Below are 25479 nucleotides of genomic sequence, written 5' to 3'. Positions count from 1 at the left end.
GCAGACAATTTTGAGCTGACATTTAACATGATTAACAAGTAATACATAATTATATTGTGTCATTTTAAAGTAAAACATTTAGCGGCGGATTTGTTTTTAGTTCTCCCCTCTCTTTCCTCCGCTCTGTCTCTGACTGCAGGTGAAGGTGTGTTCACACGTGTGTGCGTAGGGGGCGGAGCCCCGCCCTAAGCGAAACCGAGCAGAGGAGAAACTGCACAAAGCAAGCAGTAGACCGGGGGGCTCAAACTCATTCACAGAGAGGGCCAACATTAAAAACTGGGACTACGTCGAAGGCCAAACACAATCCACATGTATTGAACAGGATACACATATTGGATAAAGTGCAAAAAGATATGGAACATATTTAAGTCAACTGCAGACGGATTGTTGAGCAGTTAAAATATCTGAGCAGCAAAGTCGGCACATGCTCTCAGTTGATCAGCAGAATGCTGTCGGGAACACAGCGGTGCAGATATTTGTCAGTGTTTGGAAACACGTAGTGACCAAAGTTTCCTTCTGCATCAGAGTCTCCCACAGGCAGCTTGGCTTATAAAGCTCTCACTGCATCACACATGTCTGTGATCACACAGCCCTGAAGCTGCAGGTTTAACAGTGAGATGCTTCGTTATGTCGTACAAACAGTCCGGCTCACATCGTCCCAGAGATCTGTGGTGTGTTTCCCTTTGCTTTCCAAAAACTTTCATTCCATTCACATATTTAGATTCTTCCTCAAATGTATTTCCCCGTGGTTGTGCCATGCATTGATTTCATTACCCTAACCGGCGGGCCAGTTATGACAGACATATGATATTTTCTCGCGGGCCAGATATAATTGCCTTGAGTTTGACACCCGTGCAGTAAACACTGACACGTGCACATAAATGAGATGAATAACGTAAGTGTTATTTATTTAATAAAAGAGCACCTGTTCAATGAAACACTGATACTGCTATTAGTACTCGGAGAAGTGTTATTCTTAAGGAAATACATAAAAAAATATTTGGCTTTTATGGCTCTCCCAGCCAAAAAGGTTCCCGACCCCTGCCCCAGAGTGTATGGAATCTAAAGGGGGAGTGGGCGTGAGCAATGACTCGTAATTAGCAACGCCACACAGCTGAGCCACGACATGTCAAGTTAAGGGAGAGTAAGTCAAAAGACAGGAAGTATATCACATTGCCTTCAAAGTAAGAGCATAAAATGTGTTGTGAAAGATTGGGCTGTACCAAAGCTGTACAGAACAACATAGCGGGGGAAAATTCCATTAACCACAGCAACTATACTATAGATCAGGTGTAAACTGGTTTAGAACAGAACTGTATTATGGTAAAAAATAATAACTGACATGCAGTGCTGAGAAGATACACCTTATTGTCAGCCTGAATTGGCATTTTGAGTGATGTATCCATGTTTCTAAAATGAAAGTGGGATGTGATGATATTGAGCTGTTCTAACATCAGGGGGCCTAAACAGGATTTTGAAAACCCCAGTGGAAATGATATCATTGTCTACACTAAATTTGTTAAATGGCCACAAAGTAAAAAACACAGCAATGGGGTCACATAAAGGTCCAGCACAGTAGCAAATAACTGGAATGGGAATGGAAGCATAGGCTATATGATTGTATCATGACACAGTATTGCACATGTTACAATGAACTGTACAAACATGAAGACAGTCCCTATCAGCATCAACACTTATTGACAGTCATCTAATATGATACATCACAATATCTGTAAAGATAAATAGGAAAAGATAAAGGGAATAATGCATTGTGAAATACCTTTTGGTTTTGCCTAACTCCAGAAATTTGAGATGTAACAATGAACCTTGTTGCATAATGTCTTTAATGTCTTTTTTTAACACTAACATCAATTGCGTTGCAGAATAGTATACTACTAGGTCGTCCTCAGACGGGCCCTCCATCGGTGCTTCCAGTCATCCCGATCCATCCCGATGCAGTGTATCTGCAGTGCATCTGAATCTTGGAGGATCTTCCACAAGACTTCTTGATTGCTGAGTGAGTTTCAATTGTAAGGTCCATCTTGTGGACTGATTACAGTGGGTGTGGGTGACACAATTGTAGGTAATCAAGTCTTAATTTAAGGAAACAGTATTTGTTGAAGCGGCAGCCTCATCGGATGAAGACTCAGGAGGAAAAAGACAAAGGAGTCTTCGTGGGAGGATAAGTGGGAAGCACAGCCAGCACTACTTGGCCAAGTATTTTGGTTTTCACTCAATTGAGACTGCCTTCCTCGCTGTCACTGAGAACTTCACGCTGCTAGAGCAGCCTCCCTCTCCTCTGTTGTCATCCTTCTGGACCTTTCTGCTGCGTTTGACACGGTGAACCATCACATCCTCCTCTACACCCTCCAAGAACTGGGATTCTCAGGCTCTGCTCTCTTCCTGCTCGAATCTGCTCGGGGTACCTCAGGGCTTCGTCCTGGGTCCCCTCCTCTTTTCTCTGTACACCAACTCAATTGGTTCTGTCATTCACTCTCATGGCTTCTCCTACCACAGCTACGCAGATGACACTCAACTGATTCTGTCTTTTCCCAGATCTGAAACCCAGGTGGAGGCACGGATCTCGGCTCGTCTGGCTGATATCTCTCAGTGGATGGCTGCACAGCACTTGAAACTCAACCTTGACAAGGGCTCTCCCATCCAAGACCTTACCATCAACATCGGCAAGGAATCTGGGTGTGACACTGGACGACCAACTGTCCTTCAGTGCCAACATCGCTGCAACAACCTGCTCCTGCAGACACACTCTGTACAACATCAGGAGGATACGTTCCCTACTGACTCAGAAAGTGACGCAGGTTGTTGTCCAGGCTCTTGTCATCTCACGCATTGACTACTGCAACTCCCTGCTTGCTGGACTGCCTACATGTACCATCCAACTTCTATAGCTCATCCAGAAAGCAGCAGCCCAACTGGACTTCAATCTACTCAAGTTCTCCCACACTACACCGCTTCTCAAAGGGAGAAATATTTTGTCAGGCTTGGAGATCATGTGTTTCAAAATATGGCTCTGACAGTTTAAAACATTTACAATAATGGTGTAATGAATGTGATTTCCCGGCAGTAGGGTCGTTAAGTACTGCACAGATAGGGAAACTAGGCATGATTTCCAATGTTATTTTATACTATTTTAAATTCTGCTATTTTATAATATTCAAATTCTGCTATTTGTATAATGGTACTTCAGACTCTAATCTATTATTATTATTATTATTATTATTATTATTATTATTATTATTATTATTATTATTATTATTACCAGTGGTAGCCCGAATCTGCTTCAAGACTCTGGTGCTGGCCTACCGTGCTGTGAATGGATCAGCCCCTTCCTACATCCAGGCCATGGTCGAACCATTCACCCCAGCGCGTTCACTTCACTCTGCATCGGCCAATCGGCTCACCACCCCCTCACTGAGAGTGGAACCCAGATTCCCCTCAAACAAAACCCGCCTGTTTGCTATCCTGGCTCCAAAATGTTGGAACGACCTCCCCATTGATGTCAGGTCAGCAGACAGTCTACACACCTTCCGTCGCAGACTGAAAACTCACAAGTTTCGACTGCACCTCGAGGAATACATTTTCTTTTTTTAAATTATAAATAAATAATAATAATTCTGTTCTTTGTATGTTGCACTTACATTGGTTTGGCTTATGTGTAGCTAATGGTTGAATTTGTATTCTCTTGTTTCTGTATGTTGCACTTTGTTTGGCTTATTTGAAGCTATTGTTCTGCACTTAAATGATTCCACCTATTTGAAGCTAATGTACTTATAAGATTCTTGACGTTCGGAGTTGTATCCTCATGATTGTTTGCACTTATTGTCGCTTTGGACAAAAGAGTTAGCTAAATTAACTGTAATGTAATGTAATGTAACCAGCTGAGATACAACAATGCACATGGTTTTATTTTGACACTTGTAACCGGAAGTAGTGCAATATTATCATTAACGCGCTAGTGATATTGGAGGCTCAAAGTGGACGACCAAGGCGCCGCCAACATTTGCCTGCTAACAAACATTGCCTTATCCGGTAACGTCATATTCAATCGCTCAATGGTAGGTTTTGTTTAGTGTTAACGAGAATAATATTGACTGTTACCTCAGAAAGCTAACGCTAGCTGGTCATTAGCTAAGGTTAGCTTTCCTAATTTCTGTGTCGTTCCTATTGGTTTTACTTTAGATTTGCCTTTCCTTCAGTCAAGCTAACAAGCTAGCTAACTTAAAGCTATCGGTCATTTTAAACTAACGAAAGAAGCATTATTTCATACAACGTGTTAGAAGTAATATTATTTTTCATACGAACAATAATTGTATATAGTTATGAAAGCAGCTAAGCTAATACCGTTAAGCGGGTTAATGCTATCTGTTGGGAATGTGACGCTAACCTGTTCACTGTGGTTGCCTGACAACGGAAAATTAAAGCGACAGTAACGTTACCGACTTGCCCACTACTGTTAAAAACAACATTTAATGGCACCTATGACAAGGCCCAAAACGACTTTTCTTTATTCATCAGCTCCACTGACAATGTACATGTAAAGTGAACTCCAAAGTGCCTCACAGCAGTACAAAGCGGATACTTTTCATTCTAGCTTGCAGGTGTTTTAAATCGATTAGCACTTCGAGATAAGAGGACCTAATGAGTGAAATCACCTGCTGGGCTCTGGTTGTGATACAACCTGTACATATTACACATGGCACACAGTTATAAATAAAGGGTTATTAGGCCTATTAAATATTTGTTCTTATTTTCCTTAGTTAAAATAATTTCATCATTTTACACAGTTCTTTATATTATGCCAAGCATGATATTTTGTGTTCTCAGTTGGGTTGTATGACTTTGCCAAAAGGAGATGGATGACGAGCTGGAGAACTTCATCAGGGAGCGGAAGGCGAGAGTGGCTGAGGATAAAGCCAGTTTAAAACAAGACCCTCCTTACATGGAAATACTGGTGTGTTGAAATGATGGCTGATGGGTTATTAAGTTCGGAACTGTTTCAGGACCAGGTCAGGGTTCTGGATAAATAACCACTTATTATATATGTAAATTCTTTTGTTGAACTCTGATTCATATGTCATTTTATTTACCCGCCACTAGGGTGCATCCTCTGAATAAAACATGATGAAAGTAAATACTAAATCATTTTATGCTGACACAAGTGGGAACTGATAACCTCTAAAAAGTTTACATTTTTAACTGATAGACTATAACAAGTGTTTGGTCCCTTTTTAGTAAGCTATTTGTTTGGAAATGTAAAGTTCTGAATAGAGCCTGGGGATGACCCTATTACTGTGATCCTGTTGTGGATATCTTTTAATGCATGACGCTCTTCTTTTTTTGACTGACAGGCAAAACCCCACAGAGCCTATGGGTCGACTGTTAAGGAGAACATCCCTCCCAAGTCTATAGCACAGGGGAAAGGTACAGTTCAGTTCCACATTTTCCTTCTTTAGTGTTTTTTACATGATTCTTTTCATAAAACAATATTTAAGGTTCAATGTTTAATTCCCAGCCACCTGCTCCAAAGAAATAGGGGGCAGTATTTCACCTCTAAACTGGGTGGATATAAACACTGCTCTCTTATAATCTTCATGTGGGTCAGCACTGTTACCTCTTCACATTCTGTTGATAATGTTCGTTAATTGTTTAATGGTTTAAGTTTAAATTCTGGCATATCTTACACATTAAACCTTCAATAGCATGTGTGTTGGCACAACGTTTGTCTGTCTCTTTAAACTGGCAGTTGTCTTGTTTTGTCTCTCTATTAAAAAATGCTGGATGTGTTTTGTCAGAGGACAGTTGCACTGTAGGTCTACCTCTGGGTGTGGAGTATGAGAGGAAGAAACAGAGACTGCAGCATGAGCTCCGTATGGACTACAGGCGCTACATGGCTCAGGTGACTGTCACCTGTTTACTTGTGTGTTTGTCTGTAGCAGAAAAGCTACAAGGTCAGTACAACAGCATATTAAGGCCTGAGGGAGGTAGGTAATACTCTGAACAAAAACTTGGAATTTTTAAGATAAAAGTTGTACATTTACAACAAATATATGAGGAATTCTTATATATATGAATATGAATATGAGGAAGTTTGTGTCCTCCTCACACCACAGATGCTGCTTGCCATGTATAATACCTGCAGTGGATGACCTGATTAAATATTTCTTTGCATATAAAATTGGGTATCTACTTTGTAGGAAGTGTAAAAATCACAATGTTGGAATCATGACAGGAACATTTTATGTTACAGAAAAAACACTTTGACCATGGAGAGCCTGGACCGTTAAATCACCTTGATAACAGGAGATCTCTCAAGGTAAATGTCTCTCTTTAACAACTTAATGATGTCTTTGATTGGACAGGGTAATTATGATCTTACAAAAATGCTGACTCATTTTCTGGCATATCACATATTTAACAAAGAACCTTGACTGTTTTACTCGTCACCTTTTCTTTTAATGAAAGAAATTAACCGAACTTCACTGAACGGTGAAAATCTATGGAAGAGCAATAAGTGATGCAGGAACCTTGTCCTAACTTTCTCATCCATTCAATATGAATAAAGATTTAATAAAAGATCCAAAACAGTTACAGTTACGGTAAGTTGTGAAAAAGAGCAACTGACTGAAAAGCAGTGACTGCTATTGATGCCCAACCAGGAATACTAGTGGAGAAGGAACTCATTGTCAAAATAGAAATTAGAGTTTGATTAAAAGAATATCAGTCAGTTATAACACCTAAACAGCTTGTGACTAAAAGTGTCACATAATGACTAGATATGAAGCGAGCAGAGAAGTTGGAATAGTTAGCTTAAAGTAATGCGCAAATGGCTGCAATGAAATATTACAAAAGAAGTAGTGGATACATGGTGAAACTAGAGCTGACAGGTTGGATATATAGTTAGTTATATAATTGAGTTTTAAATCATAATTCCATCTTGTGGTGAAATGTCGTCTTCCGTCACGCTGAAGAACTTCCACACCGTCGACATGATGCGCGTGACACTGAGGACCTGATGATGGCTGATGACATTGCTTCTATAATGTTTCCTTTAGCATCACCTGCTTGAAAACCAGGCAGGTGATCTTCCCAAACAGCGACCTCCCTCACGGAGGGACGCTGCCACTCTGACAGAGGACAGCAGGGGGTTGCACAGGGCTTTGCGCCTCGCCGAGGTTAGGACCCTCTACTCTGAGGAGGACGAGGAGCGGGCGTCAGTACTTCCCAGGCTGTTGGACTCGGAGGAGGAGGAATACTTGCATGAGCTGGAGCTGATGGAAGGAAGAAGGCTTAGACGTGTAAAGGCTGATGCCAGGTATGTTTATGTGTGTATGTTAGAAGCATGTTATAAAGTATATGACTTGTTTTTTGTCCTTATTGATCATTTTCTGTGTTTCTTCTCTTTGTCTTTTCCCAGGGAGAAGAGAGACAATCTAGTCGGCAGACGATCAAGAGCTCTGAGCAAAAATGAGGACGCAGAGTTTACCACTGGCCTTATAATAGGTTAAAAGACATGTTTTATTTTGCAGCTGTACAGTTTGTTTTGAAAACAATGAACATTTACTTTTTAAGAAATGAACAATTTGAACATGTGTTGTCAGATTTTAGGGACAGTTCTCATCAGCTATTGGTTGATTGTCTTTCTTTGTTGATCCATATTTTCAGGAGCAGCGTATACAGAAGATGCCTTAAGGAGGAGGAAGGAGCGCTACAGACAGGAGCTGCAGGAGCAGATGGCTGAACAACACAGGAACAAGAAAAGGTTTGTCGTCACTGATCGTTGTCTCTTCATGTCAACACAACTGTAGATAACTTTGTACTACTACACATGATGTGTTTGACTAATCCTGTATCGTAGATGTGCATTATAAGATGTAGGCATCACCTAATGTGTCTGTCAACAGCCTTCTGTCTTTTCAAAGAGCCCTGAAGCTCTACTTCTTCACTTGTTGAACATCCCTGTGCATGAGTGTCATTAAATGCTCAGCGTGTGTAAGTCGATGTAAATAACTACGTGTGTGTCCTTGTTGCAGGGAGAAAGATTTGGGGCTGAAAGTTGCTGCGACGGGGGCAAATGATCCTGAGAAACAGGTCAGCAGGCACCCGACCACCGGCTCATAGTTAGTTTGGCTCAAGAAGATTGTTGATTGTTTTTAAACACACTCACCATTTTGAGTGTGAGATTTCTTTAGACAAGACAATAACAAAAGCTATCATCTCAATGTACATGAACAGAAAGATGAGGAATAAACAACAATAACCAAACGCAACAACATCAGAATCAGAAAGAAAGACCACACAAAAAAAGAAAGGAAGAAAAGAAAGTGCATAAAACGTGTTAAAGGATAAATAGGACGGAGCATGTAGGAGTTCATAGGGAGGGAGGGAGACTGGAGTCATCTGTAGCTGAGAATATACCAAAAACATAACAATTATAGGAGAGGGCATAATACTACATCATATATATCATAAGTCCTGGAAAAGGTGTCAACTAATTCTGAGCAGAAAGGAGCAAGGATCCAGTAAAAGCACAACCTTTGAGTATTTTACCCTCAAGGATCTGTAGGAACAGAATCTGTGAATGATGTTGTGACAACATGCACAATATGCTTTGTTCATAGCAAACTCTTGACTGTAGTATAATCTTCATTTAAAAACAATTCATTTAACTTTGATGACTAAAATGCCACCACAGAGTCAGGGTAAAATATTAACACAGAAAATATGATGACATGAGTGCAAATATCAGTGGGATTGTGAATATGCCGCCGTATACATTTATATTTGTTTCTCTCTTAATTTTGTCTCTATCCACAACCAGCCGGACCGAATCAGACAGTTTGGAATGTGCAGAAGAGAAAATCCTCAGGTGTTTGAACCTTCAGCAACAGGAGAGAGTGAGATGTCATCCAGACGTCTCCTTCATAATGTGAAGATGGGTGTTGGAGACAGAGAGACGTCTCCTCCTGAGCAGCCCCATGTTGCCTTCCAGTCCCCTCTGCTGGAGTACAGCTCTGCCCTGAGTCTGTCTCCCAACAGCCAGCCTGCTGCCCCCTCCTTCCCCAGAGCCGTGGACACTCCCAGGTATCAAACCTCAACTTCACACAAGATATAATTCTCATTCAGCAGATACTTGGTCAGAAATATATCGGAAGAGCCAAACAAACTGGCATTGTTTCGAGTCGAGCTTGTTGGAGTTGTGCAGCGTGTGGCCTGCAGCGCTGCGTCTCACAGCTCGGCTGCTCCTCCTGCCTCATTACTCCCTCTAACATTTCAAACTGATTCACTGTCAAACTATGTAAAAACCTCAGCGACCAATACGTTTCCTGTGACCACCACGATTGAACCAATGCAACAGAACACTGAACAGTGTGGGTGATGTCACTTTAGTAGCATTAGCATTGTAACATACGTGTTATGCACAACGACCAGCTGCATTGTGTTTGTAGAGAATGTCATTTACAATACTTGGAGGCTTTAAATGAAAGGAAAAAATGAAATGCGTACACAAAGTACGGAGCTTTGCATGGATTACATGCACACGTCTTTTCTTGTGGATGTCAGCAATTTGAGTCCAGCACGTGCGTGGCGGACTCATGCCACTAACAATGCAAAGTACTAAAAACCAGTGTTCCCTGAACATCTTAGGGGTTATAACTTTAAACTCATAGAGCGTTTTGACAGATGGTTATGTTTGCCAAGTTGCTGGCAAGTCATTTGACATTAAAAGTTTTTATTATTGAGGAAAAATAAATTTGAGTATAAAGTAACTTTCAACTCAAGATTATTTTGGCTTTGTTAGTTAACCTTACACCATGTCTCTCTTATCGTAACACGTAATATACAACACCAACATCCATAGATGCATCCAGAAAAATAACACCTACATAATTGATTATTTAATTTCCCACTCTGTACCTCCAGAATCCCCTTGTTTCCTCCTCCTTCAACTGTGAGTGACGCCTACAGGAGTTCCTACGCAGAGCCCCGTCACTACTCCAGCACCAGAAACCTGCTTGACCCGAACATGGCCTACTGTAAGCTGCTCCGCTGTGAAACGTCTCTGCTATACGTCACATATGGGTAGTAGGCTATACAAATGCTACATTAAGCATTATCCTCATCATCATCATTTAAATGTGTATTTAATGTTTCTGTCCAGACGGTCACCTGTCTGCTCCCGGTGCCGGCCTACCCGTGTCCTACTGGAACGTACCACCAGGAGCAGCTTTGCCCGGCCACTTCGGTCCCCACAGCCCTCACAGCCAGCACAGTGGGAGCAGCTTCCCCGAGCCTCCCATACAGTAAATGTCTCCCCTTCACTTTGTAATACTTTGGCCTGTAAAGTGGGGTCGGAAAATGTATTCACAGCCAACATCAAAGTGGCAGTACATATCTGCTTTACCAACACACATCTTAGCTGAACTCATTTCACTGAAACTAATTGTTTTGAGACTTATGAGCAGAAACGACCTCTTGTAATCTGCTCTAATGGAATTGCTGGTGTCTAGTAGCACTTGATGTCATTTTAGTGAGATGTAATAAGTACGGAAGCCCTGAAAGTGAAGTGAGAGAGAAAATGCTGGTGTTCCATATTTTAAGTGATCTTAATAGTTTTCTCTCCTGTGTTTGTGACTGAAGAACAGACATGTTCCTTTTGTAAAGTCATCTTTTGAAACGGGTTATTTTCATTCATTCAAGTTGTTGTTGTTGTAGTTGTTGTAATACTCATCTTGGCCACACATGCACCACTACCCCATGTTCTAAATGGGACTAAAGACAGTAATGTCACATAACTTGTACCTGTGTTTATCCTGCATGGAGAAAACATGAATGCTTTTAGTCTTATTTAGAAAATGATCCTGTAAAATGTTTTTCCATCCTGTCGCACAGATGAAAAAAGAAATTGAAGGAACTTTAGATTATCCTGGTAAAACCTTTTTCTCCCTTAAGTCGTAAACAAAAGAGAAAAAACAATTTAGATCAGAGTTTGAAAATGTTTCTCCAGAATATATTTTTCCTCACTTGCATCTCAGACCTCACATTGAAATGATGTTGTGATTCTCCTGACAGGCCGCGCAGTGAGGCCGCTCGTGTGGACTCGCAGGTCGGGGTGTTCCCTTCAGACAGATCCAGATCAACCAGGGAGAGGGTTCTGAGCTACAGGGAGGCTTTGAAACAACAGGTCGGTGAAACCTCCCAGACTGCTTCATCTTCCATTACAATGATCCCTCTGCTCTCTACTCTCGATGTTAAGATGTAATGACTGTTGGGATGTCCTGATCTGACCTCAAACATCACGATGGAGGCCGATCAAAGCTACATTGAGCACAAACCTAAGCCTGATCCTTTGTTTTAGTTATGAGCGTTATTTATAAAGACATCTTTTGGTTAATTTGTTCTAATACAAATGAAAACCAACGCTACACAAAGTGGAATTGTGATAAGAGCAATAGAAACATATTTGTTATTTTCTAAAAACCAAAGTATTTTTCTAAAGCATCGCAGAGCTATTACATTGGAAAGTATATACATTAGATGGATTTTGAATAACTTTAATGTACAGATGTGTAAGACAATAGAAGTATCTGATTGGGACTCGGCGTTACGTTTCTCAGATCATTGGGTGCTAAAAACTTGACCGCCACATCCTGTATGTTAGAATAACATATCTAGCAAGTATATGGAGGAAACTTTCAATTTGTGCTTCTCTTAGAATATATCCAAACAATAATTGGCAAGCTGAGACGTTAAGGCTTAGCTAGAAGCTCAGCAAACTGGTGAGGGATGTGGATTTAATATACATTGATTAGTACACAGACACAAAGGGACCTTTTTTCTTTTCTTTTTTATAAGTTACGTATACAAATCATTCTGCTCTGTCTTAACACTTTCAAGGAGGATATTGTTAATGAGGTTGATTCAAATGTGGACAACATACATTTCTACATTCATGTTGCTGGATACCTTAAAACATTGTCACCTTTAATAATGGCTGTGTACTGTATGAACAGCATCCGGTTTGCTCCTGGTCCTGTTTGGTTGCTAACTACATTGTTGGGGAGTATACAATTAAAGGGTTGCAGGTCACTTTTAACTTTCACTGCATCCTAGTCTGTGATATGTTGGCAGGAAGCTTCCGGGAGAGGAAACGGCGAGCTTTACAACAAGGTAAAATAGGCTTACAGCTGTAGTGTGAGTTCAGTTACGCCCTTAGTTCCTCATTAATGTGTCCATACAGTTGGCTGTAGAAGTGTAATGAGATGTTCCGCTCTTCAGCTGTTACTTCACATCCCAGTGCCACCTCAGTCCCATCCCAGTCCTTCATCTTTCTCCTCTAGTTGCTTTACGTTGCATAAATCCTCTACCACCCCTACATTGTTGTGCCACATGATCACTGCAGGTTCACACAAAGCTTCACCAGCTGGCTCAGCGCTGATGGACTTGAGTTGTTTGTCGAGGGATGTGGGAAATTAATTCTGTTGCGGTTATTTATAAGTTACTGGTCACAGATGTTTCTATATTGGCAGAGTGCATAATGCTTATACCAACACGTATGCTCCTTACTTATGCACGGCCTCTGTTAGAAGGGCTGTACCAAATGTACCAAATCACTTTCACATTTAAAACGTCTGTAATGCAAACAGTGTTTTGGCCGCAGTGAAAATATTGTTTTTAAAAAGGCTAAACACCATTAAATATGGATGATAGAATATTTGGTTGTATAAAAAAAGTACGAGTTAAACTTGATGAATAGACATGCGGGAAAAAAAAGAAGGTGCGCAGCACTCAAATGTTGTTTTAGAATTTGAATGTCAACGTTATGAATAAAGCTTCATTCGGTGCCGCCCTATATAATTCCTGTTGCATGTTCAGGGAGTGTGGTGTCTGATGCTCTGTGCCTTGTGGGACACACACACTTTTAGAACCGATGGCTCTTGAGTTCCACCTGCAGCCCACATTTTATTTTTGTCAAGTATGTTTTATTGATAGTGATTGAAGATGTAGGACATGATAATACGGTCTAATTTTCAGTCAAACAAACTAAACTAAAACAATAGTTTCAAGCAGCCACAGCCTCATTTCTTTTATGTGTTGCTGCTGGGCTCTTTCTATACACAGAGGTTGAATCTGAAGTACATGTGGATGTTAAGAATATCAGAATCCATTTTTTGGAAGATTTCTTTATCCAATATCTCTGTCGAGGGAGAGAGAGCGAAGCTATGGAGGAGATTTCTCTTTACTATATTGCATTTATCACCTTGAAAGGAAAATGTCTGGAAACATCTTGTGAAGCTCAGACTTTGAATAGTGTAGCCTGAGGAGAACCCCACACTGAATGAGACGTGCCTGCAGTCGATAGAGCGAACACTAAGCTCTCCTCCCAGGTCCCATCATGGCTCGGCATCCACAGCTCATTTCCCTCCTGTTTGACCTGCTATCTGAGAGATATCATTGACAGGTTTTTGTTTGTTTTGGTTTCAGATGACACTATTACGAACATGTATCGTATCTTTATGTTTGAAAGGTTTTATTTGTTTTTACACAAAAAGCAATCTTTAACCAGCTTTACAATGTAAACTCGTACAAAGCAGGAGAAGTTGTTGTTGTGAAGAAGATGAGCAGCTGATGAAGAACATGTCTTAATGTTTGGAGAACAACAAATGTCCTTTGAGAAATGACCTAGAAAATACTGTACTGTAGATCCAGGAGCAGCAGGAGCAGAAGCGTGTGGAGAGCGAGGAGAGGGAGCGCTACGAGGCCAAGCTGGAGGCCGACATGAAGAATCACCAGCCCTGGGGTCGAGGGGGGGGGGGAGCCCCACTCAGAGACAGCACTGGAAACCTTATCGGTAGGTCCCAGTGTAGTGTCTGTTTTAGATCACACTCTTGCCATGATTGATAAGTTCTTACCTCCCCTTCTTGTGACCAGCTGACCTCCACCAGATGCACAAACTGAACGAGGAGGCCTACATCAACCCGGAGCAGTGGCAGAGGAGAGCCACGGCCACAGTGACGGCCCACCGGGCGGAGCTGCCGGACCCCAACGAGAGGGTCTCTGGTACTGTAGCAGAGCGCAGTAGCCATGACACTAGTGACAGGCTCTCTGGTACCGTAACCATCTTTCTTTTTTTCTTTTTCTTTTTTTAGCATCACAGTCTGCACTAAGACATGAAACATTTGATTAGCAGCAGAGATACTTAATCAAAGCAATGTGAAACACAAAGAAAACAGATGGACACAAACTGCTCTGCCGACTGTGGCATCTTCTAATATACCATAAAATGGTATATTATGGTTGTTAATGGAGCCCCAGTTAAACCCAAGTCCCTTTTTACTCGCCGAGTGTTTCGACAAATAAATTCAGGTCTCAATTAGACGGCAGGTAACTTTTGTCAATATGGACATGCCACACATCGTTACGTCGGTTAGAATCTCCACAGTTCAATAGTTCAGCTAGTGTTACTGAAACCATGATGACCAAAGGAGGATTCATTCAGATGTATCAGCATGGTAAACAAGAGAGACTCCCCTCCTTTTACAAAACGTTTATTCAGAAAAGTGAATCCAAGTTGTTAATATTGTCATGTGAAGTCCGGTGCTCACTGTCTGCTGACTTCCTTCATCAAAAGTTGTTGGGTTTGCTTGTTTTTGTTGCCATGCTGGCTACAAAACTTGTTAAGTTTTCACCCCTTTTCCTTTTTGGTATGCCAAACAGGCTCGTTGCCGACGGGCAGGTGTGTTCTAAAGAGGGTAAAGGAAGGCGTTGTGTTGGTGTGCTGGGTGAAAAAGAGCCTCGTTAACCGTCTCAAAGCTAGATCAAATGAATGATCCGTAATTTATATGTTACTTGATTGCCTTGTTTTTATACACGTAATATTCATAGTGGTTTAAATAACTATATTTATTAGGATTTTTCCTCTTCTTTGCTGAGCAAGCGTTTTGTGTGAAAGGACTAATAATAATAGCTTTATTTGTATAGCACCTTTCATACAAGAATTGCAGCTTCACAGCAAAAACATAACAATTAGTACAAGGACAGAATAAGAGCATTTACAGTACAATAATCACAGTGTAGATGTAAATGATTAAATAGCAGATAAAATAGCAGAATTAAAATAATATAATATAGCAGAATTAAAATAGTATAATATAGCAGAATTAAAATTGTATAAAAATAGCTGAATTAAAATGGCAGATGAAATAGCAGAATTAAAATAATATAATATAGCAGAATTAAAATAATATAATATAGCAGAATTAAATATAGCAGAATTAAAATAATATAATATAGCAGAATTAAAATAGTATAATATAGCAGAATTAAAATTGTATAAAAATAGCTGAATTAAAATAGCAGATGAAATAGCAGAATTAAAATTGTATAAAATAACATTGGAATTCATGCCTAGTTTCCCTATCTGTGCAGTACTTAACGACCCTACCCTACTGGAAATCACATTCATTACACCATTATTGTAAATGTTTTAAACTGTCGGAGCCATATTTTGAAAGCATGAGATCAACAATGCGCCCTTGTGGCCCTTCAACTGGTTTACTCCCTTCGGTTAAAGCCAGCTTTTCTCCAATACACATTTATCGGAGAAACTTCCTCTTTTTCCCGTGGTGAAATTCATCTCAGTTACCTTTACACATTCAATGTTAAACCAGGCATGGCAAAAATTTATGAAAGCATTTAAATTAGTTTAAAGTGGCATCATTAAAAGGCTAAGATAAAAAGATAAAAAATATCACCATTAAAAGGCTAAAGTAAAGAGATATAAAATATCACCATTAAAAGGCTAAAGTAAAGAGATATAAAATATCACCATTAAAAGGCTAAAGTAAAGAGATATAAAATATCACCATTAAAAGGCTAAAGTAAAGAGATATAAAATATCACCATTAAAAGGCTAAAGTAAAGAGATATAAAATATCACCATTAAAAGGCTAAAGTAAAGAGATATAAAATATCACCATTAAAAGGCTAAAGTAAAGAGATGTGTTTTATTGATATTGAGCGAGCTTGCCTCCCTAATGTCTGCAGGTAAAGTGTTCCATAACTTTGGTGCATAATTGCAAAAGACTGCATCCCCAGTTTGATTTATTAAATGTTCCCAGAAACATCCAAAAGAAGTCGTGGATGATCGTAATGTTCTTGGGGGCACATAGTTGATTAGAGAGTTGGCAGTGTAACTTGGTGCGGTTCCGTTTAGGGCTTTGTATACAAGAAGGAGGACCTTAAAGTCAATTCTAAAAGTTACTGGAAGTCAGTGTAGAGCGGCTAACACTGGACTGATGTGGTCTCTCCTCTTGGCTCTAGTCAGCAGCCTCGCTGCAGCGTTTTGGATGAGTTGAAGTCTCTCCGTTGTTTTTTTTGGGAGGCCGGTAAAGAGTGCATTACAGTAATCGAGTCGGCTTGAGATAAAAGCATGGATTAGTTTTTCAGCATCCTTTTGATTTATAAATTGTCTGATTTTAGCTATATTTCTAAGGTGGAAGAATGATGTTTTTGTCACCTTGTTTATGTGGGATTTAAAGCTTAGATCTGAGTCTTTGATAACACCAAGACTTGTGACTTCAGGTTTAATCAAAGGAGTAAGTTTCCCCATGTTATTCAGCATCATCTCTCTTTTTGTTACAGGACCTACTAGTAGGATTTCAGTTTTGTTCTCATTTAATTTTAAGAAATTATTGCTCATCCATGTATTTATTGCTGACAGACAGGTGGTGATGGAGTTAACAGCTGTAGTATCATTTGGTTCAGCAGAGATGTACAGCTGTGTGTCATCCGCGTAGCTATGGAAGCACACATTTTGTTCTCTAATGATGTCCCCCAGTGGTAGCATGTAGAGGGAGAACAGTAATGGACCGAGGCAGCTCCCTTGTAGAACTCCAAAGTGGGCATCATGCTTCTCTGACACATGATCTCCAAGCCTGACAAAATACTTTCTCCCTTTGATATATGTTCTGAACCAGTTTAATACACAGTCAGAAAGAGCAACCAGTTTTTCTAGACTATTAATTAGGATGTCATGGTCGATCGTGTCAAATGCTGCGCTCAGGTCTAGCAGGATAAGAATTGAGACCTTATTTGTATCAGAGTTTAGTTTGAGGTCACTAATTATTTTAGTCAGAGCATTTTCGGTACTGTAGCATGCTCCGAAGCCTGATGAATGAAGGAATGAAGGAATGAAGGCCTGTCCCAAATATACGCCGGTTGAGTGATTGAAGCAAATAAAAGGCCGGGCTATTAAATGCAGGTTTATGGTACTGATGTCATCAGCTACTGCTCAGGGAGATTATTAGATAGAAAATAAGTCTTTGGTCCTCCTCACGTAGAACTTTATGTTTCCGTCTCTTTGTAGGTTTCACTCATGTCCAAACCCCCCAGTTTGCCAGAGGCAACGTGTTTACCAACCAGCCCACCCAACAACAGCTCCACGAGCAGGACAAGTACAAAGCTTACCTCAAACAGCAGGTAACTCTTTAAACACTGCTACTTCTCCTACTGGCTGTGTTTTATGGCAGGCTTGGTGAGCGTCACTTTTGCAGACCGATGACTTTTCTCTGAAATTTAGCTTGTGGCTTGTAGAATTGCAAGTAAATTAGAGTTCACCAGCACCAACCAGAAACAGGTTTGTTTCGTGCCTTGCTAGAAACTTGCTTCAGCCTGCAAGTTTTGGTGGTTGTGTTAATGGGTTTACGTTGCGTCATTAATCTGGGTTTGGTTACAGATTGATGAGAAAATGCTGAAAAAGGCGGAGGAGAGGGAACAGAAGAGGCTGGAGGAGGAGAGGGAAGAGAAGAGGCTGGCAGAGCAGAGGGCTCACATCCAGAGGGAGTATGATGAAGAGCAAGAGAGGAAGAAACGCAAGGAAATGGAGGTGAGGAGGCTTTACACACGTGTTTAATAATTGCACTTCATCCTTTTTAAAATTATTTGGAAATGCAAGACCACAGGAAAATGTGATAACATTTGCATTTCATTAAATGTTAGGAGTAAAACTTCCCCTCTTTCACCTCTTATCTGTCGCTGCCTCGCTCCGTTTCCTCTCTGTCTCTCAGCAAAAGGCCAAGAATGAAGAGCTGACTCAGCTGGCTGAGCAGAGGAAGAAGGAAGTGGAGAGGAAGAAGAATGAAGCGGAAGAGAAGGAGAGGGAAGCAGTGAGGAGGCAGTATGAGAGGGAGAGGCAGGCTCGGGTGGAGGAGGTTCGTTCACTGGTGGAAGTCTAGAAAGTGTTGAATATCATTTTAAATTATGTAATTACTATTACACATTTTACTATTTAATTATTATATAATATTATCGTGCCAATTCTCTAAAAACCTGTAAGCAAGTAACTCGCAGCTCTATATATATATATATATATCTATATATATATATATATATATATATATATATATATATATATATATATATATATACACACACACACATACATACACACAATATATTTTGACTGTGTGTCGTTAGGTCTGCAGGGAGCCCTCCCCTCCAATCCCCACGCTGCAGAAGAGACACGGGCGACACCAGTACACCCCCAGACCCCCCACTGTTGACAGCCAGCAGTCTACTGCCCCCCTGTCTGTGAGTCACACACACACACACACTCTCTTGGCAAAAACCTTTTGTCTCTGTATAAATGTTCTAAGCAAGTACTTCCCTGGATGTGTTCCCTCCCCCTTTGGGTATCTTTGATTTTCATACCTTTTCACTTTCTGTGTTTCAGGAGCGCTCTCTGTCCGGCCTGGAGTCCCCTCCTGTCCCTGCTCGTAGGAATCAGCTCCGCGCTGCAGGTGCTGTATTAGCTAGGCAGTTACAAATGTCACTAAGACACTGCATGGATGGTGTTAAAATGTTTCAACAAGAAGTACAGCTTGCTCAACAGTGCCTGGATCTTTGACTAAATATTACATATCTGTGATATTATCTAGTAGTTTAAGCTTGGTACTGAGAATTGGTATTTTTTGTGATCACACTGTAGCAGATGTAGACTGTGTGTGTGTTTGCAGGTGACCAGCGCGAAGTGTTCAGTGAGCTGTCAGCGCTGCGTCGGCAGCTTCGCAGTGAACAGAAGCGTCTGGAAGATCGTCTGCAGGAGAGCGAGTGGGAGGGACTAGACTCTCCTCTGAGTGACAGGTCAGATCCAGACATCACCCTCACTGTAAGCTTAGACATTAAACGCAAAGTGCAGCGTTGGAACATGTCTAGGTTCCTAACATTCAGTGCTTATGCATACATCCCACTACACATTGGATAAACTGGTAGATCTGTTGCTGTGCATCACAAATTTAGATATTTAATCTCAGTTTACTGGGGGTACTGCAGCAGTTGCTTGTGGTTACATTGAGAGATTGTGGAGTAGCTATGTGTGTGTTCTTATCTTTCTTCGTGCAGACATCGGGAGCGCCCCCCGGTGGACGTGTTTGATATGGCCAGGCTGCGGCTCCAGGCGCCGGTCCGAAGGCCAAACTCTAGAAACACAGAGCGCAGAAACCTTCTGCGAATCCACGACTCCCTTCAGCTTAAATACACAGGTAACACAGTCTTACAGTGTTAGTTTACTCTACTGCAAAGCAATATTATTATCTGTGACTGGTTTGTTTGTGTGTTATGTCAGACGGCGAGTCCAGACTGGGCTTCAGTGAGGTTCCTAAATTGGAGGAACTGGGAGTGGCCAGTAGGAGGAGGCGGGACTACAGGGATCCATATCACCAGAGCAGCCAGAGATCGACAGTCCACGACGGTCAGAGCTCTTTATTTGTAATACCACTTTACATAACACAGAATTTATTAAATAAACGGCAATAAAGGAGAAAGCGTGCCATCAGAAACGAAGGCCTCAGGTCACGGTTATGCTCGTGACACGCAGCTGCGACACCAGCCTGCACGGATTCGCTGCCGACAGCTGCAGCCGAGCTTTCTCGGTAACTGAGAAAGAAACGAGAAATCATATATGTTTGACCCTATTTACCATAACGCGTTTTAGTTTAATTTGTGGGTTTTTTGTTGTTTGCTTCTTGATGGACCTGCTTGGCGTTGATGAAGAAATGGTTTTGATAGAGGTATTTCATACGAGTCACAGCAGAGAAGACGAGTGGTCAAATATTGAACTCCTTTAGCCTAAGGGATAGCTGACAGAAACATACTAGTCACAGCAGAGAAGACTAGTAGTCAGATATTGCCTTAGACTGAAAAGGTTAAACCACCGTGTTTAATAACGGTTTTATCTGGATTTTACCATAAACAAAATCTGGGACCCACAGTGACGATTGTGTTTTAGCTTACTTTGTACAACGGGGACAAAGGGAAGTAAAGTATTGACCAGAGAAGTCGAAAGCCCACTTGAGTTTTTGATGAAGCTAAAGTATGGAGCGGAGAGTTGTAGACACTTAAAAACCTGGCAAGACTACAAGAATGGTGTGATGAATGTGATTTCCCGGCAGTAGGGTCGTTAAGTACGGCACAGATACGGAAACTAGGCGTGAAATCCAATGTTATTTTATACTATTTTAATTCGGCTATTTCTATAATGGTACTTCAGACTCATTTACATCTACACTGTTATTATTGTACTGTAAATGCTCTTATTCTGTCCTTGTACTAATTGTTATGTTTTTGCTGTGAAGCACTTTGTGCTGCAATTCTTATATGAAAGGTGCTATACAAATAAAGATTATTATTATTACTACTGCTGCTGCTACTGCTACTGCTACTACTATCACTACTACTACTACTACTATCACTACTACTGCTACTATCACTACTACTGCTACTATCACTACAACTGCTACTATCACTACAACTGCTACTATCACTACTACTGCTACTATCACTACTACTATCACTGCTACTATCACTACTACTGCTACTATCACTGCTACTATCACTGCTACTATCACTACTACTGCTACTATCACTACTACTACTACTATCACTACTACTGCTACTATCACTACTACTGCTACTATCATTACTACTGCTACTATCACTACTACTGCTACTATCACTACTACTGCTACTATCACTACTACTGCTACTATCACTACTACTATCACTGCTACTATCACTACTACTGCTACTATCACTACTACTATCACTGCTACTATCACTACTACTGCTACTATCACTGCTATTCTTATATGAAAGGTGCTATACAAATAAAGATTATTATTATTACTACTGCTGCTGCTACTGCTACTACTACTACTATCACTACTACTGCTACTATCACTACTACTGCTACTATCACTACAACTGCTACTATCACTACAACTGCTACTATCACTACTACTGCTACTATCACTACTACTATCACTGCTACTATCACTACTACTGCTACTATCACTACTACTGCTACTATCACTACTACTGCTACTATCACTACTACTATCACTACTACTGCTACTATCACTACTACTGCTACTATCACTACTACTGCTACTATCACTACTACTGCTACTATCACTACTACTGCTACTATCACTGCTACTATCACTGCTACTATCACTGCTACTATCACTGCTACTATCACTACTGCTACTATCACTACTACTGCTACTATCACTACTATTGCTACTATCACTGCTACTATCACTGCTACTATCACTGCTACTGTCACTACTGCTACTATCACTACTACTGCTACTGTCACTACTACTGCTACTATCACTACTACTGCTACTGTCACTACTACTGCTACTGTCACTACTATCACTACTACTGCTACTATCACTACTACTGCTACTATCACTACTACTGCTACTATCACTGCTACTATCTACTATCACTACTACCGCTACTATCACTACTACTGCTACTGTCACTACTACTACTATCACTACTACTGCTACTGTTACTGCTACTACTACTACTACTACTACTACTACTACTGCTACTATCACTACTACTGCTACTATCACTGCTACTATCTACTATCACTACTACTGCTACTATCACTGCTACTATCTACTATCACTACTACTGCTACTATCACTACTACTGCTACTATCACTACTACTGCTACTGTCACTACTGCTACTATCACTACTACTACTATCACTACTGCTACTGTCACTACTGCTACTGTCACTACTACTGCTACTACTACTACTACTACTACTATCACTGCTACTATCACTACTACTGCTACTATCACTACTACTGCTACTGTCACTACTACTGTCACTATTACTGCTACTATTACTACTACTACTACTACTACTACTACTACTACTACTATCACTGCTACTATCACTACTATCACTGCTACTATCACTACTACTGCTACTATTGCTACTGTCACTACTACTGCTACTATCACTACTACTGCTACTATCACTACTACTGCTACTGTCACTACTACTGTCACTATTACTGCTACTATTACTACTACTACTACTACTACTACTACTACTACTACTACTACTATCACTGCTACTATCACTACTACTGCTACTATTGCTACTGTCACTACTATTGCTACTGTCACTACTACTGCTACTGTCACTACTACTGCTACTGTCACTGCTACTGTCACTACTACTGCTACTGTCACTACTACTGTCACTATTACTGCTACTATCACTACTACTACTACTTCTTCACACCTGCGTCAACATGCCTTTTTCCTCCCTCAGAAAGGATATCCAGAAGAAGATTACTGTATGTGTTAATGCCAGTTGTGAACGGCGTCTATGGCTATTGATATATCTGTGGTATTACAAAAACAGAAATTAAATCATGTTCTTCTTGTGTTGCAGATTATTTTGACCTAACCCCACCACATCAAAATGATTATCTGGTGAGTTGAAAAAAATCCAGTTCAGTTGCAAATATTCTCTTCCTGATTCCATCTGGTTTACTTGTACTGTAATAACTAACTGGTAACTATTGGAGGTGATTTGTGAACAGAGTTGTGTTTATGTTACAGAGGAGTGTGATGGGGGGGTCTGCAAGATGTTCTCTGCTGGAGTCAGAGAGTGCTTTCATTGGTAAGACCACCATGATACAAATGTTATTATAAAGGCATTTTTACTGTCATTATTTAATTAAAGACTTGCAACATTTTTCATCTTGCATCATGGAGGAGCAGACATTTTGACAATACTTTCATCTCAAACGGATTCAGTGTTTCCATGACTTAAGAGATACACCTGGTTACTTAATTATGAATCTTTACAGCTTGAAATCCTTTAAAGTTAAATTAACCCTAAAACAGAGCTCTGCATATATTAAGTATAACTCAATAAAAAACAAACAATTTAACAGATATTTATCTAAGTATCCAGAATCCCCATGATAAAGGCACAATGAGTAGGATTTGTAGGTTACGGTTTGGATCTGCCACCTGATTGCTATGTTTTTATAGAGGTTGGCGCTCAGATATGCACAGGAAAAGAAAAATCCAGGCAGATGGCTGCAGCGTCTCTGTAGATACAGACACCACTTTATGAGTGGGTCATAAGTGATGATTGAGAGGGATTATCTTTGTATGAGTCTATACATTGTTTTTAAGGAAAATCCTACTCATTGTGCCTTTCAAAAAAATTCTAGAGGATTGGAACAGTGACTAATTTGTTTTTTGGTTGTGTGTTGAGACCGCCTAGGTGATGCCTTCCCAGTGCCGCACACCCCAGAGTTTGACAAAGCCCCTCAGCTGTCAGCTAGGGAGAGGAGGAGGCTGGCCAAACAGCCACGGTACCCACAGGTACTCTGCCACGCACACGCACACACCTCACCATGTGGCCTGTCAGCTCAAACACGTCAATGATTAACTAAGCTACAACTTCAATTGTTTTTCCTTAATCACAATTTTTAATTTCATGTCCTCTGCTTGTTTCAGGATGGAGCTGCTTCCAGCCAACATGATGACAGACTGCAGCAGGAAGCAGAGCCCAGCGGCGAGGGGAGGAGCAGCCACAGGACAAGTCGTCTGATGGCTCTCAGTCGTCGTGGCAACACAGCTGGTACGACTTGAAAGATTCAGTTCTGCTGGTTCTTATATATTATGTAATTATTCCAGTTTTGTTGCACGAATGCAAATATTAGCAAAGCAGCTTTCCAGGAATGCAGTATAGTATTCTTTATAGATGGCTTCTGAAACCCATTAGATCCCAAACGTAGAGTTTTAATTCAGACGAGGGTTCATTAACTACTGCAAACACAGTTGACCAAGGGAACTGCAGATTGTAGTCGGATAAAGAATAGCGTTGCCATTTGTTTAGATATTAAACACTGAGTTCTGTTGCTGTTCATGCCGTGTGGCTGGTTTTAAGCGAGGTGGGTATCTAAGTTTGGTATTTAATTATTTTAGCGTCTCCCTCTGTCTCTCTGCTCCCGTTCTTTAGGTCCAGTGGATTTGTCTGATGACAACTCCTCCCCTCCCCGATTTTCTCTTCACAATCGTAACCATCGAAGCTCTGTAGAAACTGTTTCCACGGATCCCTGGATACGGCCAGAAACATCCGACACACTGCACTGTTTGGACCAACAATCAAGGAGGGAGCAGTTAGCGACGTAGCGGCGCGCCCCCACAAGGCCGCTCGTCTTAACCCGGCCGCCCCTCTGTTTTTAAATCACGAGATCGTGGTTGGTTTACAAAACATGGTTGTTCAGAAAGGGCTGTGTGCTTGGCCTGGGGCTTTGCTGCTTGCATCGTTAGTTATTCAGGAGCAAAAGGGAACTGCAGTCAATGTGCCGCGGCCTGCGAAGGCCCGCTGTGGACGACACGCTCGACTAAGGCTGCAGAGCCCTCAAGCCCCGCCCCCTGCTGCTCGCTTGTTTATTTATATGGAACGGGTCACGTGTCCAAATTGCACCAAATTTGACACTGCACTCCCCGAGGTGCCCAGCAATACACCCAGCAGGTGTGAAGTGGACGGATGAACAGTTCTCGAGCTATGTGACGGACAGACAGAGTTCTGCTTTTTGTTGATTACAGGCTTTGTAATGGATGGACACGTCATTATGAATGTCTGAAAAGTTATTCTAATTTGTGTGAAATCGTTAACGTCAGATTCACTATCTGATGTCTATTTTATAAATGAATAAATGATATTTTAAATATATGAACTGTGAGTTTTTGATTGTTTGCATCCTATCATACAAGTCATCACACTTACATGTACAAAACTTTAATCAGATGTTCTCCAACACTTTTGATATTACATAAAACTCCATCTGCAAGTAGTCTGCCATACTTTCAATGTCCAATATTATATATACTCTATGTACATGTTTAAAAGCCCTATGCTCAGGTAAACATTAGTGCTTCCCCTTTCATTAATGTGTGTAAAACGATCGATACACTCTCATCTGTCTGGCTGTCTTCATATTGAACAGAGGTTGAGAAGACTGGAAAATAACTTTTTGTAATTGTATTAAATACAGAAATAAAACACAACCCATATACCCATCACTTAGTGTTAAAAATGCCATTAAATATTAAACATCTGC

General features: G+C 40.8%; 1 protein-coding gene across 4 annotated transcripts; it reads left to right on the top strand.

The window, feature by feature from the left end:
• Positions 1 to 3960: 3960 nt before the first annotated feature.
• On the top strand, positions 3961 to 25095 carry LOC115015006 (centrosome and spindle pole associated protein 1-like). Of its 4 annotated transcripts, none has more exons than XM_029442173.1 (28): positions 3961 to 4076; positions 4871 to 4972; positions 5370 to 5442; positions 5814 to 5917; positions 6269 to 6334; positions 7074 to 7333; positions 7436 to 7521; positions 7684 to 7780; positions 8052 to 8109; positions 8840 to 9102; positions 9943 to 10055; positions 10181 to 10322; positions 11092 to 11203; positions 13723 to 13870; positions 13951 to 14079; positions 17387 to 17499; positions 17756 to 17905; positions 18087 to 18230; positions 18496 to 18609; positions 18752 to 18818; positions 19035 to 19161; positions 19420 to 19559; positions 19643 to 19768; positions 22785 to 22825; positions 22955 to 23015; positions 23622 to 23731; positions 23867 to 23990; positions 24372 to 25095. In XM_029442173.1, exons 1-28 carry the CDS (start codon positions 4074 to 4076, stop codon positions 24542 to 24544), a joined length of 3246 nt encoding a protein of 1081 aa, XP_029298033.1. In that variant the 5' UTR covers positions 3961 to 4073; the 3' UTR covers positions 24545 to 25095. The 4 variants fall into 4 exon arrangements, with proteins under 4 accessions (XP_029298033.1, XP_029298030.1, XP_029298028.1 ...); XM_029442170.1 differs by having other exon boundaries at positions 13951 to 14127; XM_029442168.1 differs by having other exon boundaries at positions 7074 to 7521; positions 13951 to 14127.
• Positions 25096 to 25479: the final 384 nt, after the last annotated feature.

This window comes from Cottoperca gobio, chromosome 10 (genome assembly GCF_900634415.1).
Source record: "Cottoperca gobio chromosome 10, fCotGob3.1, whole genome shotgun sequence".
NCBI lineage: Eukaryota > Metazoa > Chordata > Actinopteri > Perciformes > Bovichtidae > Cottoperca > Cottoperca gobio.
This window is presented reverse-complemented; position numbering and strand designations above follow the sequence as displayed.